The sequence below is a fragment of the Peromyscus eremicus genome, chromosome 7 (genome assembly GCF_949786415.1).
Source record: "Peromyscus eremicus chromosome 7, PerEre_H2_v1, whole genome shotgun sequence".
Classification (NCBI taxonomy): Eukaryota; Metazoa; Chordata; class Mammalia; order Rodentia; family Cricetidae; genus Peromyscus; species Peromyscus eremicus.
The window spans coordinates 48,532,038-48,548,858 of record NC_081422.1 but is presented as its reverse complement, the minus strand read 5'-3'; the positions used below and the strand labels follow the sequence as shown (position 1 = coordinate 48,548,858).

The window sequence follows — 16,821 nt, the reverse complement described above, 5'->3', positions numbered from 1 at the left end:
TATTCCCAGGAACTAAAAACAAGACAAGTTTTAATTCATTTCAATTTTATTTCAGTTTTGCCAGTGGACATCTGTGCTTATGGGCTTGGAAGCTGTAATACATGGCTAGTTCTTTCCAATAATTTTCTTTTGATAATTCCTCTGACAGTGTGAAGCCAAGGGTCCCAAGCATGGATTAAATCTCTTATGACAATACTTTCCCAGATCTGCATGGCAAACTGCTCCTTTTCTTTTTATGCTAAGATAATAGGAAGGAAAACCACTCCAATTTATCAGAGGGAGAAGCCGCAGAGGAAGCATTAAGGGATCTTACGTTTCCCTGGCTCTGCTACCCACTGGCTAACTGCAGCTGGGGCAGATGACCTGACCTGGATGAATTTCTTGTCCCATGATGCAAAATACAATGTTTTGACGGCTTGATCTTCACGGTCCTTTCAAACTTGATGTTTCTGGGGTTTCTCATACGAAGGGGCACCAGATGGCTTTCATTATGTTAGCCCTATGTATACACACACATAAACACACACACACATGTGTACACACATACATACGTAACCATACATAAATGCATGAGTGTTGGCAGCTTCGTGGCATCCCCTCAGAGCTTCCTTTCATACACATTCCTTCTTCTGCCTTCTACATTTCCTTCACTACCTACACCCTGAGAAAAAGACACTCCTGCTTTTTCCCAGAGTTCCTCCCATTGCTCTGCCCTGCTCCCAACACTGTCTGCTGGGTTCCTCTCAGTGGACAGGGCCTCCTCCTTCCATTCCTAGGCCTCTCTCTCAGATACTTGGTTTCCCTCTATTGGAATTATATCACTAGCAATCCACAGAGTCTATTTCATGAGCAAAGGAATTTATTTGGGAGTTAACTCACAAGACAGAATCAAAGAATTTGTCACAGGATCTTGGAAGGGTGAGGCACGGTCCAATGCTGTTCTCTGGTGAGCTCTGCCCTGGTCCATTCCAGCATCCAAAACCACAAGGTAGCAAAGAGAGAGCTGTACGTGCATCCAAGGTCTTAAGGGTCCCCCAGTGGCCACGCCCCAGGGGCATATATCTCAAGGTCATAGGCAGGTGTAATAGTTACAGCTGCCTCTCTGGGGCGGTGCTTCAGGGCATGGCTCAAAAAGCTCCCACAACATCCCTCCAACTAGACTCCCGACCTCCTCTGTAGAGTGCTTCGAAACTCTTTCCTCTCAAGTCCTTCCCGGTCCATCCAGCTAAAGCTCCCAGAGCGATGACTGCCTTGGTGCCCTCGCAAACCTTGAGATGATGATGGTTCTCATCTTAAAGGGTCGTGGTTCTCAACCTTCCTAATGCTGCGACCCCTTAATACAGTTCCTCAGGTTGTGGTGACCCCCAACCACACAATGATTTTCATTGCTACTTCATAACTGCAATTTTGCTACTGTTATTAATTGCAATGTAAATATCAATTTTTTTTTAAAAAAATGTGTTTTCCAAGGGTTTTAGGTGACCCCTGTGAAAGAGTCATTCAACACCCCCCTAAGGTTGAGAACCACTGTTACAGTATGTCCAACGGTAGCTCTTTCTTTAGACAACCACTATTACAGTATGTCCAACGGTAGCTCTTTCTTTAGACAACCACTATTACAGTATGTCCAACGGTAGCTCTTTCTTTTGACTCCGTGAAGACTCATGCAGCATCTGCCACGTCCCTCTTGTCTACCCTCCCTCATCCCCAGCTTCTGGGTCAGGCACAGATCTGAACTCCCTCGTTCTTCTCGTGTTCTTCTCCAAACCCTCCCAGGTGGGCTGCTCTCTGGAATCCACCCTGTACTTCTTTTCCTGTCCTCCTTTTTCAAGTCAGTCCCTTGATGATCTCACCTGCCAGCCTCCGCAGCTTTCTCCAGACCTCCAGGCTTCCTCTTCCAGCTAAGCTCTCTGTCACACCAGCTGACAATACTGACACTTTCCCTTCCCTCGCCATTTATAACTCTGTCCCTTAATGCCTCTTGTCTCTGTTCTGTGTTTTGTAGTCCTAGGGATCAGATCCATGACCTGGCATATGTCAGCAAAGTGTTCTACCACTGATCCTACTTCCTTTGAGTTCTCTGTTATTTTGGTCCTACTATATGGAGATATAATTAACAAATGAAAATTACATATGTTTACTGAATTGTCCCTGATCAGTCCGGTTCTTCACTCACTTAGAGTGTGACAGCAAGCTCTTCCTCCTTGGTCTAATCATTCAGCTTTACAAACTAGCCCTCAAAGTATCACCACAGCCCTTCCTGAAATACAGTTTAACTATATCATTTTTCTTTTCCAAACCAACACTCACATTTCCCAGAGCAGGCTTCTTCCACTGCATTTTAATAGCTGATAGGATTAAAAAAAAATCAAAATTGAAAATTGATTTATCAAAACACATTTCATTAAACATTTCTTTACTGTAGACACTCAAGACAAGTTAACCATCACTTTGAATCCCCAAGGCAGTGTGAAAGTAGATTACTTCTCAATTTCGTCTAATCTTTAGAGCATTTGCATTTTAGGAAAGATGCTGGAGTGGCGGAGCTAGCAGGTCCCCAAGTCTGCTTGGAGAAGAGCTCCTCAGGACAGTTGCTCCACTAGAAACACCTGGACCATTAGGTAGGCGAGAATAAACCATTGTGTTCAGCCTTTAAGCCTCAGAGTTGTTAGTTAGAGTAGTTAGTCTATGTGTTCAATACAGAATGCTTTCAGGTTAAGTTGCATGCCAAGGAATAAATGACCATTTTCATCCCAGCTTGCGGGGGGAGGGGGGTTAATAACAGTAATAAGTCATATGAATGGTACTCTTCAGTAGTACTGTGATAAACTGTTAGCTGATTTCATTCTCTTAACCAGTACGGTATTGTCATTGTCCCATTTCACAGATAGAGAAACTAAAGCTTAGAGAGGTAAGTAAGTTGAAGAAAAGAGACTCAGAATTTGAACATAGGTCATTTGGCTTCTGGTCCTTGATATTAATTTCATGAGGTCCCTATCTCCAGGTCCAGGTGATAAAATCAGAAAGGGTGGGCTTCTGACACAGCTTGGGTCGTTATTAGGTTAACAACATCTGGATGATTTACTCCCAGGGTTTTTATTTAGGCATTTTTGGTTGTCAAAACTGGGAGGTACCCCTGGACTCTAGTAAGTAGAGACCAAAGATGCTTCTAAAACAGCCTGCAGTGCACAGGGCAGCCTCATGACAAAGAGCTGTCTATTCACAATGCTATTGTGCTAAGGTTGAAAAACTTGGACTAAACATTTTATATATTTAGGCAACAGAGCTCCAAAGATTCAGAATAAATTCACACTTTTATTTAGAATAATAAGTGCACTAGAACAGGACAAAAAATTACTAACCAGTAGCTTTGGTACTCAGAAGTGTTGAGCCTTGGCTATTTGGAGAGGGAAACCAGCTTACAAAGACCGGCCACAGACGAAGAATTTGGTTTGGCAGGACTTCAGGAACAGTATATGGTAGCAGAATAAATTCTCCTGAATGAATGCCAAGGCTTTCTGGTTTCCTAGTAACATAATTTCCCTGAGATTCCTCTCATATTTGAATTTTCAGCATCCTGACACCTATTCTACAGCAAAGCAACAAAAGAAATTTTAGGAAAAGATATTGGCAGAGTTTCGGGGAGAGGGAAAGAAATCTAGTGAACATCTGGTCCAACACCTGTCCACATCGTCTGGTGTAAAATGCTCATACTCCAACATCATATGATGCAGAGATGTCCTCATCACAAGAGTCCCAGTCCATTTCCAAAAGTACCATTGAGTTCATTTTTGTGTTGGCTAACTACTCCTGGACATGGGGCCTACCAAGAAGCATGGTTAGTATACCTGGTGTGACTCCATTGGAGAAAACTATTTTTTTTCCCAACAGGTATCAGTTGCAGAGATCTTCTTGGTTAGGGAAGGGACCCTACGTCCACTTCTTCCTTGCAGTATTGAGACATTGCAGGCCTTGTGCATGCTGCCATAGTCTCTCTGAGTTCATATGTGCATCAGTCCTGCTGTGTCTAAAAGAGTTTCCTTGGAGTCATCCATCACCTCTGGCCCTAAAATCTTTCCACTTCCTCTTCTGCATAGAGCCCTGATCCCTGAGGGGAGGGGTAGAATAAAGACATCCTATTTATGACATGGTTCATGCCAAAGTCTCTCACTCTCTGCACACTGTGGGTCTCTGTTTTAGTTCCAATCTACTGCAAGAAGAACTTTCTCTGATGATGGATAAGCATGGCACTAATCTACGGGTACAGCAGAATGTCATTAGGAGTCACTTTATTGCTGTGTTCCTTTAATAGAACAATAGTATTTAGCTTTCTGTGAGGCCCATGATCTATCCAGTCTCAGGTTCTTGGCCACTCTACCAGTGTTGGGCCTGGCTCCATCTCATGGAGTGGACCTTAAATCTAACCAGAGAGTGGCTTGTTACTCCTATCATATCAGTACCACTAGTATACCAGCTCATCTCGCAGGCAGGTCAAAGTTGTAGGTCACGGGGTCTGTAGGGTGGATTGACAGTTCCCTTTCTCCTATGGTAGCATGCAGAGTACCTTCCAATACCACACACACACACACACACACACACACACACACACACACACACACACACACGTCAGTAGGAACGAAGACTGTAGTGAGGCATCAGCTCAAATTCTCAGTGTCCAATGAGCTATGTGAGCGCAATCTTTACCAATAGAACCCTTCTATCAGTTTGTGGAGAGTAGCCCAAGATGTTTGGGGTTCCCATGGGACCCCTTTGGCCAACAACTCAACAATACATAATCCATTCCTGTCACTGGAGGTCTTAATTGGTGGGATAAGATGTCTAGTTGGGGCATGGTCTCCCCATTATTTCGTGATTCTATTCAGATTTTTTTATATATGTACATATCTTAGGAATCTTCTACAGTAGCAGGTTTCCATATGGCCTATAAAAGTTCCCTTCATGTTAGTTATCCATCCCCACATTCTCTCCCTCTCCCTCCTCCCCATTTAGTCCTCCGGTCCCATTTCCCCCTCACCTCTCCATAGCAATATATTCTATTTCCCCTTCCTCGGGAGATCCTCTTCTACGCTCTAGTCCCTGACTAGGTACCTAACCTCTCTTGTTACATGGATTCTAGCACGAATACTGCTTAAAAGCTCACATATACCTATAAAAGAAAACATGCAATATTTTCTTTTGGGGTGTAGATTGCCTCGCTCAGCACGACTTTTTCTAGCTCCATCCATTTTCCTGTGAATTTTATGATTTCTTTTTTTCTTAACAGCTGAATGATACCCCACTGTGTAAATGTTCCACAGCTTCATTATCCATCTAGGCTGTTGCCGACTTCTGGTTATTATGAGGAGAGCAGCAATAAACATGGAGGAGCAAATGTTTCTGTAGTAGGATGTAGAGTCCTTTGGGTAGATGTCCAACAGTGATAGAGCTGTATCTTGAGGTAGATCTATTCCCAGCTTCCTGAGGAACTGTCACACTGATTTCCACAGTGGTTGTACAAGTTTCCACTCCCACTAGCAATGAATAAATGTTCCCCCTCCCCCACATTCCCACAGCATGTCCTGTCAATTGTTTTATTATTATGACCATTCTGACTGGTGAAAGATGAAATTTTAAAAGTTTTTATGTATGTATTTCCCTGATGGCTAAGGATGTTAGACATTCCTTTAAGTGTTTCTCAGTCACTGTGCCTCATCTTTGGAGAATTCTCTGTGTAGTTCTATATACCATTTTTCAATTGGTTTATTGGATTTCTTGGTGTCTAGTTTGTTTTTTAGTTCTTTATATATTTTAGATACTGCCACTCTGTCAGATGTGAAAGTGGAGAAGATCTATTCCCATCCTGCAGCCTGCCACTTTGCCCAATGATGGTATCCTCTGCAATACAGAAGCTTTTCATCTCTATAGCTTTGTAGTACAACTTGAAGTCAGGGATGATGATACCTCCAGGAGTTACTTTATTATTCAGACTTGTTTTAGCTATCCTTTTTTTTTTTCTGTTTCCACATGAAGTTTAAAATTGTCCTGCGATTTCTGTGAAGAATTGTGTTGGAATTTTGATGGGGATTGCATTGAATCTGTAGATTGCTTTTAGTAGGATGGTCATTTTTACTAAATTAATCCTACCAATCCATGAGCATGGGAGATCTTTCCATCTTCTGATATCTTCTTCAATGTCTTTCTTCAATTTTATTATACAGGTACGATATGTTGTATATTCATTTTCAATCAATTCTAGAAAATCTTTCATTTCTTTCTTAATTTCTGCCTTGACTCATTTCTCATTCAGTAGAGAGTTGTTCAGTTTACATGTGTTTGTAAGCTTTCTGTGTTGCTGATATGTAGCTTTAATCCGTGGTGGTCAGACAGCATGCAGGGTGTTGTTACAATTTTCTTATATCTGTTAAGACTTTCTCTGTGTCCAAGTATGTCACCAGCTTTGGAGAAAGTTCCACAAGGTGCTGAAAAGAAAGTATATTCTTTTGTATTTGAGTCAAGTATTCTGTAGCTACTTGCTGATTGACTTATGACACTATAACACCAGCATTTCTATTTAGTTTTTGTGTAGATACCTGGTCTATTGGCAAGAGTGGGGTACTGAAGTCACCCACTGTCACTGTGTGAGGATCAATATGTGGTCCCAGCTGTAGTAGTGCTGTTTATGAAGGTAGGTGGCCTTGTGTTTGATGCAGAGATGTTAAGAATTGCACTGTCCTCTTGGTGGATTTTTCCTTTGATGAATATGTGGTGTCCTCCCCTATCTCTTCTGATTAGTTTTGGGTTGAAGTATGTTTTGTCAGGTATTAAAATGGCTTTGCCTGCTTGCTTCTTGGGACCATTTACTTGGAATTTCTCCATCCTTTTCCCTGCAGTGATGTCTATCCTTGGTGGTGAGCTGTGTTTGTTGGATGCAGCAGGAGGATGGATCCTGTTTTCTAAAGTTCGATGGTTGGCAGAGAGGAATGGAGATGCCTGGGAGGAAAGGCTGGTTCTTGTTTGTCTATTTTGGGGAATTGCTTTTGAGGTGATATTTTGCTACATAGCTCAGGCTGGCCTCAACTCCTAGATTCAAGTGATTCTCCTACCTTGGTTTCCCAAGTAACAGGATTCACCATGGTGCCTGGAGAGGGTGGGCCTCTTGTGACTGGATTAATGCACTTACAAAAGAGACAAACCAGGTCTGCCTCCCCTCCACACCCCAGCTAACAAAGGAATGCCTTCACAGCAAGCTGGAGTCTTCCTCTCTAATTCTGAATTCTGGCCTCTTAAGACACTTAGTCTGCACTATTTTGATAGGACCTTTTTTGAGTGGCTCCCAATATTTTCAGACTATTAGCTTCCTTGCAAACCTTTTTAAGACTATAGCCAAGAACCAACATAAGAAATGGTGGGGTGGGTATGGTCCTAGACATGTCAGTATTCAGTGGGAAATAGTGTCAATCCCTGAATGTTCCCAAAATATCTGGAGTCTTTAATCAAATAGACAAATCTCCCATACATGTGAATTTTTCACTTTCTTTCCATCTTAATCCCACAGCTAAAATTCTAGGCAGAGATTATAGCATGGATATAAATAGACCGAGAGCATCATTATATGTAATTTGGAAAGTGTTTCACTGGCATACATCTGCAAGCAGTTCAGGGACACTTTCAAGCTGTGTTTACATGATATTAAACATCTGGATGAAAACTGAAAAAAATAATCAATTTGGATTGAAAACAAAACAGAAGTACAGATTTCAGAGTTCTGGCCCCTGGGATTCTGCATGCAAAGCTGACTTCCACAGCCCGGGAATGAGATCATGAGGCAAAAGAAGAGCCATTAAAATGGCCAAGGGGCAAAGGGAGCTTCTGTGGGCAGGCGAACTTTTAAAAAAGAACTCTATTATGCAAGCAAAAAAGGGATACAATCAAAAACTAATATGAAGAACATGAGCCATAAAAATCCAAACTTCTGGAGCCAGGATATTTGAAGCTTGAAGGCAATGACTTCAGTTCAAATGAAAATCCAGCAAATCCTTGTTACCAAGGGAGGGTCTTTCAGGAAACTCAAGCTTCCAGGTAGTCAATGAATTCTTCCTTAAGATACTTCAGTTTTCACAGTTGGTTTTGACTCTTGATGTAGAAAGCTCTTCTAGAACTCTCTGAAATATATTTTACCATGGTTGCTACTTTAGCGCAGTATGTTATATATGCTTGTGATTCAATGGGCCCTGGTAATGGACTCAGTGTTGATACACTTCCATTACTATCCCTGTTTGTTAAGAGCTTTTTCCTTTCTCTCCTTCCTTGGCTTTGTTCTTGTAACTTGTATTAGGATAGGCTCCGTCAGAAACAGACCCTGACATAAAGACCTGATAACATATTTTCTAGGGAGGTAATCCCAGAATGTCCCAGTGGGTGCTTTCATAAGGCAGGAAATGGGAAGTCGGTCATCACTGATGGATTAACTAGAGGCCATTTACCTTGAGGGTATCTGGAGCTCACTGCCCTGGACTTCTATAAGACTGTGTAGAGCTGGCCCTCACTGGAGGAGGAACGCGGGTTTAGTCTCCATTCTGCCCACTGTTATTTAAGGGATCTTCTTTCCCTTCTATTTTCAGAGGCCCGGAGTTTCTTTTCAGTAAGAAGAAAACCACCCAGGTTGCAGGAAGATGAGCGATAGAGTGTGGGAAGGAATTATTGCACCCAGCTGTGGTGCCCAACTACACCCTCTTGTTCTCATGCCTCACAGAGCTTGGGGGTAATGAAAGACAACTAGACAGTAAATGAGAGCTGAAGAGACTTACCAGTAATATTTTCAAGTAGCTTGGGACCCTTTCATCCTGACTTCGCTCTGGGTCTTGGCTATAGCTGCAATAAGCTTTGCAAAGAAACGAATAGTCTAAAAACATTGGGAGTCACTCCAAAAAAAGCCAATCAAACTATTTATTTATTTATTTATTTATTTATTTATTTATTTATTTGGGAGATAGGGTTTCTCTGTGTAGCTTTGGAGCCTTTTCTGGAACTCCCTCTGTAGCCTATGTTGGCCTCAAACTTACAAGATCCATCTGCCTCTGCCTCTGCCTCCCAAGCGCTGGGACTAAAGGCATGCGCCACCACCGCCTGACCCTCAAATTAATTTTTTAAACAAAGTGAAAGTACACACAGTGGTAGCTTATGCTAGGCAAATTCTCCAGAGGTTTATACTGACTTCTTTCTGTTATTTTGGGTGATAGGGAATGGCCAGATACCAGAGTATCAGGGTACAGGTAGGCCTAAGTTTCCAAGGGAGATACCCAAATGAAAGTAGTGAAACATAACTCACTTACACTGGAAGGGGAACTTTGGATTAGAGGATGTATAAGGACCCTGGGCACAAAGCATTCTGGGTTACAAACAAGATTATCTCCTCCCTCATCATCTAGTGGAAGGGAACGTGATCAGAACTGACTCAGGATCACACAGACAATTTGGTTCTCAGAACTGGCACCTGAAGAGATCCAAGACAGACAAGCAGCTGTTGAATTATATCCAGTTCATAAAAAGTTAGGGTAAGAAACATAGGCTTTAAGCCGGGCGGTGGTGGCGCATGCCTTTAGTCCCAGCACTTGGGAGGCAGAGGCAGGTGGATCTCTGAGTTCAAGGCCAGCCTGGGCTACAGAGTGAGTTCCAGGAAAGGCACAAAGCTACACAGAGAAACCCTGTCTCGAAAAACCAAAAAAAGAAATATAGGCTTTAGTTTGGTGTCCCTGGACTAGAACAAGGCTGGTTAGAGTAGTGCCAGTGATGTGACAGTGTGGAAATGCTTGAATCTATGGCTCCAGTCATGTTAGAGGTTGAGATGGGAGAATCACTCCAATCTAGTTAGTAACATGCAAGAATCCATCTTTTCAAAGTCGTGGTCAAGAGCTATGAGGAGCTGGATACAGGAAGGAAAAAGTAAAATTAAGAGACTCATGGAAGAAATGGTGTGAGAATCTGATAGAATTTTGGCTGCCAATGTAGGAAGAATATAAAACTAAGAAAGCAAACCTTATGAGCACGAGTCTGGGAACTCAAAGCCTTCGGTCACGATGAGGACTTTAGAAAGACAGATTGCTTGGGGCTGAAGAAGAAAGCCCACACCACACTGACCTTACCCTTCACACAAGAGGACAGGAAGACGCGCCAGACTGTGCTCTTGGGTTCCCAAAGCTGTCCTTTTCCTCTGCCTGCGATGCCCCTTCTTGGTAATGCCGCTGAAGCATCACTTGTGTGAAAGGAGAAAGCAGGTGTCCTGTACACTTTTTTCCAAATGGAACTTTAATATCTGATCACTGTATTTAACCAAATTTATCAAGAGGAATTAATATATGAATTATAGGAATGCGGAAGATAAACTGAGTTCCTGACGTCTCAACAATTATGTGCCTGAGACAAAATCCACATTGAGTAAAGCAACAAAATTTAGAAGGCTAGAAGAACACAAGCCAACTGGAACTATGGTGCCAATACTCTCTGCTCTGGGGGAGGGCTAGCACACTTGAAGAAGGTCATTATCTTGAAAGAGCTTTAATAAATCCAACCTCTCGTAAATGTCTACATAATACAAATTTGGCAAAGATCTAAAGCCCAGCTAAGATTGTTACTAACAGCCAAAGGAGAAAATTGCTGAAGCACTGAAAACTTCCATGGATGATATATTTTGAAAACTGCATGTGTGTGTGTGGGGGGGGGGATTGGTGACTGTAGGTGCCTGTGCATGCCAGAAGAAGGCATCTGATTCCCTAGAGCTGGAGTTACAGGAGGTTGAGTCACCAGATAATGAATGCTGGGAACCAAATTCAGATGCTCTTGTGAGAGCAGTTCATGCCCTTAACTACTAAGCCATCTCTCCAGTCCTGGATAATACGTCTTAATGAAAATAAATGGGATGTTTTTTGCTAAAGGAGGCTAAATACACATCTACAGTTGTATTTGAGGTGTAAAGATGTTCACATCAGCAGCCAGGAAGCCAGGCAATGCTATAGAGATGGTCCCAGGGATCCTGCTAAAAGGTTGTGATATTAACTTACGGCCTTTTTCAGAACGACCAAGTGTTCACGGCGACCAGAGTTCAGACCCAGGGCTTAGCAGCTTCTTCCAGTAGAAGTATTCGTGGCTTCCACCAGAAAGACTGGCTTTGAATCAAAAGGGAGGGATCAGTGAAGGGACAGTGCCAAGGGAAGATTTGGGAAAGAAAACGTAGGCTAGACTGAAGAGGAGGATGGACAGTTTGAAAACTCAGGAAAGAGAAGGGAGGGAGGGAGAGAGAGACAAGGACTCTGGAAAGAGGTCTCGGTTAACCCCTGCTTTTGAAAACAGGCTGGCAGCTGAGGTAAAACGAGGGGAAAGATCAGCACTAGAGGAAGAATATGTGATGCCAGCTGAAAGTTGGGAGCAATGCTGGCCGGCAGAAGGCCCACAAAGGAGGATGGTAATATGATGGTGCATATTAAAACTAGGTCAGCGACCTGGGTTCTAGTCCTACCTACCCCTGACTCTGGGCGGGACACGAGTGTTAGATGTGCTCCTTCCTATCTAGGTTAGGCTGACTGACCTTGAGCACCCTTTTTCTGCTCTCCACCCCTCTATTCAACATAGACATTATGAAATCGGAGACTTACATAAATGAAGCCTTCCAGATTGGAACACGTATTTAGCTTTCCTAAGGATAAAATTTTTGAAGAGAAGAATAAAAGGTTCCACACAACACTTGGCAAGCAACATTTGTTCTGTATAATAATTAGCAAGTAAGCATTATTGAACTAGTTTGTCATATAATTATAATAAAATTAAAACGGGAAAATTTAGGGCATTCAGTTTTCCTTTCCATAGATCAGAGGGATGATTAACATAAACCATGGAGAACGGTTGTTAAAGGCGTATCCAGGGGAAGGAGCCAACTTCAGATGAAGACTTCTGGTCGAGAAAACCTCAGGAGCTCTGGGTTCCAATCTCACCTGCCACTCCCAGAACTTGGACATGCAATTTCTCCTGTGCTTCAATGGGTATCAACGCTGGGGACCAAATTCAGGTGCTCTGCAAGAGCAGTCCATGCTTTTAACTACTAAGCCATCTTTCCAGCCCCGGATAATGTCTTAATGAAAATGAATGTGATATTCTTGGCTATAGGAGGATTTCCCACATCTGCAGTAGTATTTGAAGTGTGAATCCAAAGGAATCCTAAAGATCTAGAGCTCCAGCCTCCCACAATATCTCTGCCCATGAGCATACCGGAATCATTATTCTTATGACTAGGTCCTAATGAAGTCAGTCAAACTAGGAAAGCATTTTATCTATTTTCAAAGAAGGTGAAGTAATTTGGGGACTCTGTTGCACAGGTAATGGGAGAGCGAAGAAGTCACACAATCAGAGAGACAATCTGAACATTAGTTGCAGCAGGCAACTATTGCCACTCTGTGCTGGAGGTCCCTAAGACAGGAGATGCTGTGACAGCGACCTAGCTGCTGGGATCACCTGATAAAAGATGGGGGTCACAGAGGAGACACAGCTGCCATCAGAAAGTCAAGGTTCAGGGATAGAGGGCTGGGAAGAATGCATTTGATACTCATTTTCTTGCCCCACCACCCCCTTCAGTCTTCTGCCAGCTTAAAAAAAATGAAAGAAAAAGAAAACAAACAAGCCTACAAAAGCAGAATGCTGTAGAGACAACAAGGAGAAAATTTCAAAAGATACACACTCCAGTTTGCTTTCTGCCACTGTAAGAAGCACCATGACGAAAAGCCACTTGAGAGGAAAAGGAGCTTACTTCATCGCATGGTCACGGCAGGAACTTCGGTAGGCTAGGGGCTTGCAGCAGAAACCACGGAGGAACCCTGCTTACTGGATTCCTCCCAGGCTCAAGCCCAACCACTGTTCTTATACAGCCCCTGCCCCTTGCCTAGGGATGGGACAGTAAGCTTGCTCTTCCTGCATCAATTAGCAATCAAGAAAATTCTCCACGGACGCGTCCACAGGCCAATCTGATGGAGCCAAATCTCCAACTGAGGCTCTTTTCTCTTGTGTGTTGACCGTTTGATCAACCATCACAGTCCATTAGCAGGGACTACAACTAGTGGAATTATTAAGGATTTTTAAAATTTTCCTCCTTTTCACTTATTTATATTTTCCTGGTTTCTATAGTCACAGTGCCCTGCATTTGAAAGAAGGGGTGGGATTTGTAAAAGCCTATTTTTGCTGGAAAGAAAAAAACGTGAAACGCCCCTCTCTTCTTGCTAGGCTGTCTTCCAGCCCCTTGTCCTGTTAGATCAAGACAAAACTACCTTCAAGCAGCAGCTCCAATGGAGTCATGATGGTTCTGGCAGAAGCCACCTTCTGCCTACCTTGAGATAAGTTGTTAATAATGAGGCTGTCTTGGACAACTCCTCGTCTTCTGGGTCAAGGCCACCTCAGCCCAGAGAAAAGTGCACTTGAATCTGGAGTCGGAGCATTAGGAACCACCTTCCTTGAAGCCTCCCTCCCTTCTGCTGTGAAGAGGTTTGCAGACACTCCCTTCCCATCCCACAAGAGGAGACAGGCCGATGAGTCACAGCCCTGGCTCAGCTTAAAGGAGTAGTATTGCCACAGCAGAAATGGATCTGCTTTACTTTCTATTTCTTGACACCTTACAGATAGATAGATATTTTCCCAGCAGATAGGCAGTTTCTATTTAAAAAAAAAAAAAGTGAACAATTCTGTTGCCAACGTTAAGAAATGGCCAATGGGAATTAGACATTCCCCTGTCTTAAGAGCTGTCAGGAGCCAAAGATGAAGTGGAAACACGGAGGGAGGTGGTTTGTAATGCTCCGACTCTAGACTCAAGTCTCCAGAGTGATGCTGTTCTTCTAAAAATACACAAAGGCACTACTGGAATCTAGTCCCCTTCAGTTCCCAAAGACTTTTATTTTTTGGTAAGGAAAAAAAAAATGCCAGGATGGGTTTGTAAAGAGAAAAATCACACCTTGGATTTCACTGTCTTCATGGGGTGATGGTCATGAGATATTATTTTAAGGGTTTCTCTGGCATGGCTTTTCATATGGGGGCACAGATAATGGTGTTCTATTAACATTTCTCTTTACACCAGAATGCCAGCAATCAGTTCCCTTTGTCTGTCCCACGACGATGACACATTGCACATCATAGGAGACTAGAGTGAAGACATTATTTAGTTTGGATCTCTAGCTTCCGTTGTTTAATTGCATACAATATTTCATTCTACATCTGTCTCATTCCGCAGAAATAGGGGGCTGGGAACAGCTAACTGAATGGGGATTACTATGTAAAGATTTACCTCCTGCACTTTTCAGGGTACTCTGATAGCTCTTCCTTCTCTGCACCCCCAAGCACTTATCTCTGAGTTCATATAGGCTGGTATTCCGAGGAGGTCTGGTGACCGGCGGGCAGATAAGTGTCGGGAATTCGTGTTCCCAGGACTGTTCTGCTGCTCTCAACACGAGAAAGTTCCTGTTAAAATTTTGCTCTTGGACATTGATTGTATCTGCATAACTCTCATAGGGCACCTGTCCACGAAACATATCCAAACAAATAAATAGAAACAAAAATAGACCTACCAAGTATAAGGAAACAAAGTATAAGGTACAGAGAACAACTCGTATTTAGAGATGCTGTGTGTGTGTGTGTGTGTGTGTGTGTGTGTGTGTGTGTGTGTGTGTGGTGCTGGGGACTGAACTCAGAATCTGAGACATGCTTAGCAGGCAGTCTACCTTTAGCCACAGGCTCCCCATTCCAAATGCCTTCAGCCCAGTGCACTCCGCTGTGGGAAGTCGTCATCCAGTTTTCCTCTGTGAAGTGGCTACAGCAAACTTGTAAAAATTCTTTACTCTTTTTTTTTTTTGAGGCAGGGTCTCACCCTTCAGGACAGTCTGACGTGTAACTCACTATGCAGCCCAGGCTGGCCTTGAACTTGTGGCCAGCAGTCCTGTCTCAGCCTCCCAGTGCTGGGATTATGGGTGTGAGCTGTCAGATCTGGCACAGCAAACTTTAAAAAATGACGCAGTCGTTTCTTTTCTGAGCATTCACTTGGACCCAATCTTCCATTCCCTTTTGATTTTTATTTTAAAATAGGGTTTTGTTTTTACCTTTTTCTACATGAGACCCATTAGACCAAAGAATTTATGTTCTTCCCCTTATCAAGCATTAACACTGTACCAGCATTGGGCAGTTGCTTCCACACCCACCACTTTTACTCCTTCACAGGGGACTGTGAAGGAGATGCCGATACAAGAGGAGACTGAGGGAGGCTGGGCCGTTTGCCCAAGAGTACACTTCTTATATAGGGGCTCCCCCCCCCAGCATTTCATCAAAGCCAACTTTCATCACTGAGGCTAATGAGTCTAGTCTTCCAGAAAACTTTCCCCTAGAACATAAAGTAGAGCTGTAATGATGTTCTGTGAGGTCTACCTCTCCCTAAATGAGCTAGTTACCAGCTAGATGAGAAGCCAAAGCTTGCCTGTACCACTGGACCACAACAGAAAGTAGCAGCTGTCCACTCCACACAGCCTTGATTAGATTTCTCTCTCGTGTTCTTACTGGAGCTGAGACCCAGATTCTGCATTTGTAAAATGGGCTTGACTGTAGGTTGAATGGATACAAGAGCCAAATTTCAACTGTGTTTCCCATCTCCAAAATGCAATTTCAAATGGTTCGACCAAGAAATGAGTGCTCGGAGGACACACTGGGAATCCGGCACCTCTAAGTGGGCGTTTTCTTCCTGATTTCTTTTCTCTCGGGTCAATAGTTGGCGATCGCTGTAGGCAGTTTAGACTCAAGAAAAGCAGGCTTGAGGTTATGTGAATTTTCAAGCCTATAATAGAGGAGGAATACAATGAAAGCCCGCGCGTGCTCAGAAATTAACAACGGCTTTCCTGCTCAGTGCTTCTCCTCCATGGCTTGGTCTCTTGATTAGATAATAAATTAACTTTTTAAAAAAAGAAAATGAAAGGGGATGTTGAAAAAGTTTAGTGCTTTGCATTTAATCCCATCAGCAAGAAAAGGTTCCTCCTCAGCTTCCAGGCCAGAGGAGGACACCAGGTGTCCATCATTCTCTTTCACCTCACTCCCTTCAGATAGGATCTCTAATTGAACCTAGAGCTAGGCTGACAGCCAGCGAGTCCCATCCTCCTGTGGCTGCTCTTCATGGGGTTACAGGCACCTGTGGAGGCCACGCAGGGCGTTTTAATTCAGTTCCCCATGCTTGAACACCAAGCGTTCTTACCCCCAGCCGCCTCCCCAGAAAAAAAACGTTTTAAAAATCAATTCATGCCTCTTGAGCTGGAGGCAAAAATTGGCACTGGAGCATGATTGGCAGGGTGGGTCCAGCCTTCCAGGCCAACTCAGGCTGGGCCCTCACCCAGCTCTCAGAACCAGCTCGACAGGCCACGCCCACGCCTAGAAGAGTAAGAACTGGGAACTGCAGGAGTTATCTCTACCTGACTAGTTGTTTACTCCCTCACTAGGTGTAAGGCCCGCTGCTTGCTTCCTTACCAGTGAACCGGCATTATACATCCCAAAATATTCCTGCAAGACCATTCGCCCACTTTTCCACGGAAACAGACACACGGAGATTTCACTCAAGTGTCTAAGGGGGGAAGTTGTACTAAAACGCGTGCAGCCTCACAACCCTAAACCCTAACAATAACTCCTTTTTTAATGATCAGAAGTGATTTTTCACTGAAGAATCTTGCAAACTTTGCCACACCCAAAGAAAGGGACTTCTGACTTCCAGGACCCGCACCACCTCGCCAAGCTCCCATTCCAGGTCTCTGGGTGTAGAAGAAC

The 16,821-nt window shown here is 43.4% G+C and overlaps 1 protein-coding gene and 1 long non-coding RNA gene across 3 annotated transcripts in view; both read left to right on the top strand.

The window, feature by feature from the left end:
* Positions 1–1,525: 1,525 nt before the first annotated feature.
* Positions 1,526–8,223, top strand: LOC131915010 (uncharacterized). Of its 2 annotated transcripts, none has more exons than XR_009380242.1 (4): positions 1,526–1,776; positions 2,525–2,621; positions 3,574–3,838; positions 7,556–8,223. It is a non-coding gene; the product is annotated as an uncharacterized LOC131915010 (long non-coding RNA). The 2 variants fall into 2 exon arrangements; XR_009380241.1 differs by lacking the exon at positions 7,556–8,223 and adding an exon at positions 5,285–5,561.
* Positions 8,224–9,154: 931 nt separating this feature from the next.
* Positions 9,155–16,821, top strand: part of Tnfaip8l3 (TNF alpha induced protein 8 like 3) — a 47,287-nt gene continuing 39,620 nt past the window's right edge. The window contains exon 1 of the mRNA XM_059269033.1: positions 9,155–9,451. Coding sequence (XP_059125016.1) covers positions 9,304–9,451 — 148 coding nt within the window. The 5' untranslated portion in view covers positions 9,155–9,303. The remainder of the gene's footprint in view (positions 9,452–16,821) is intronic.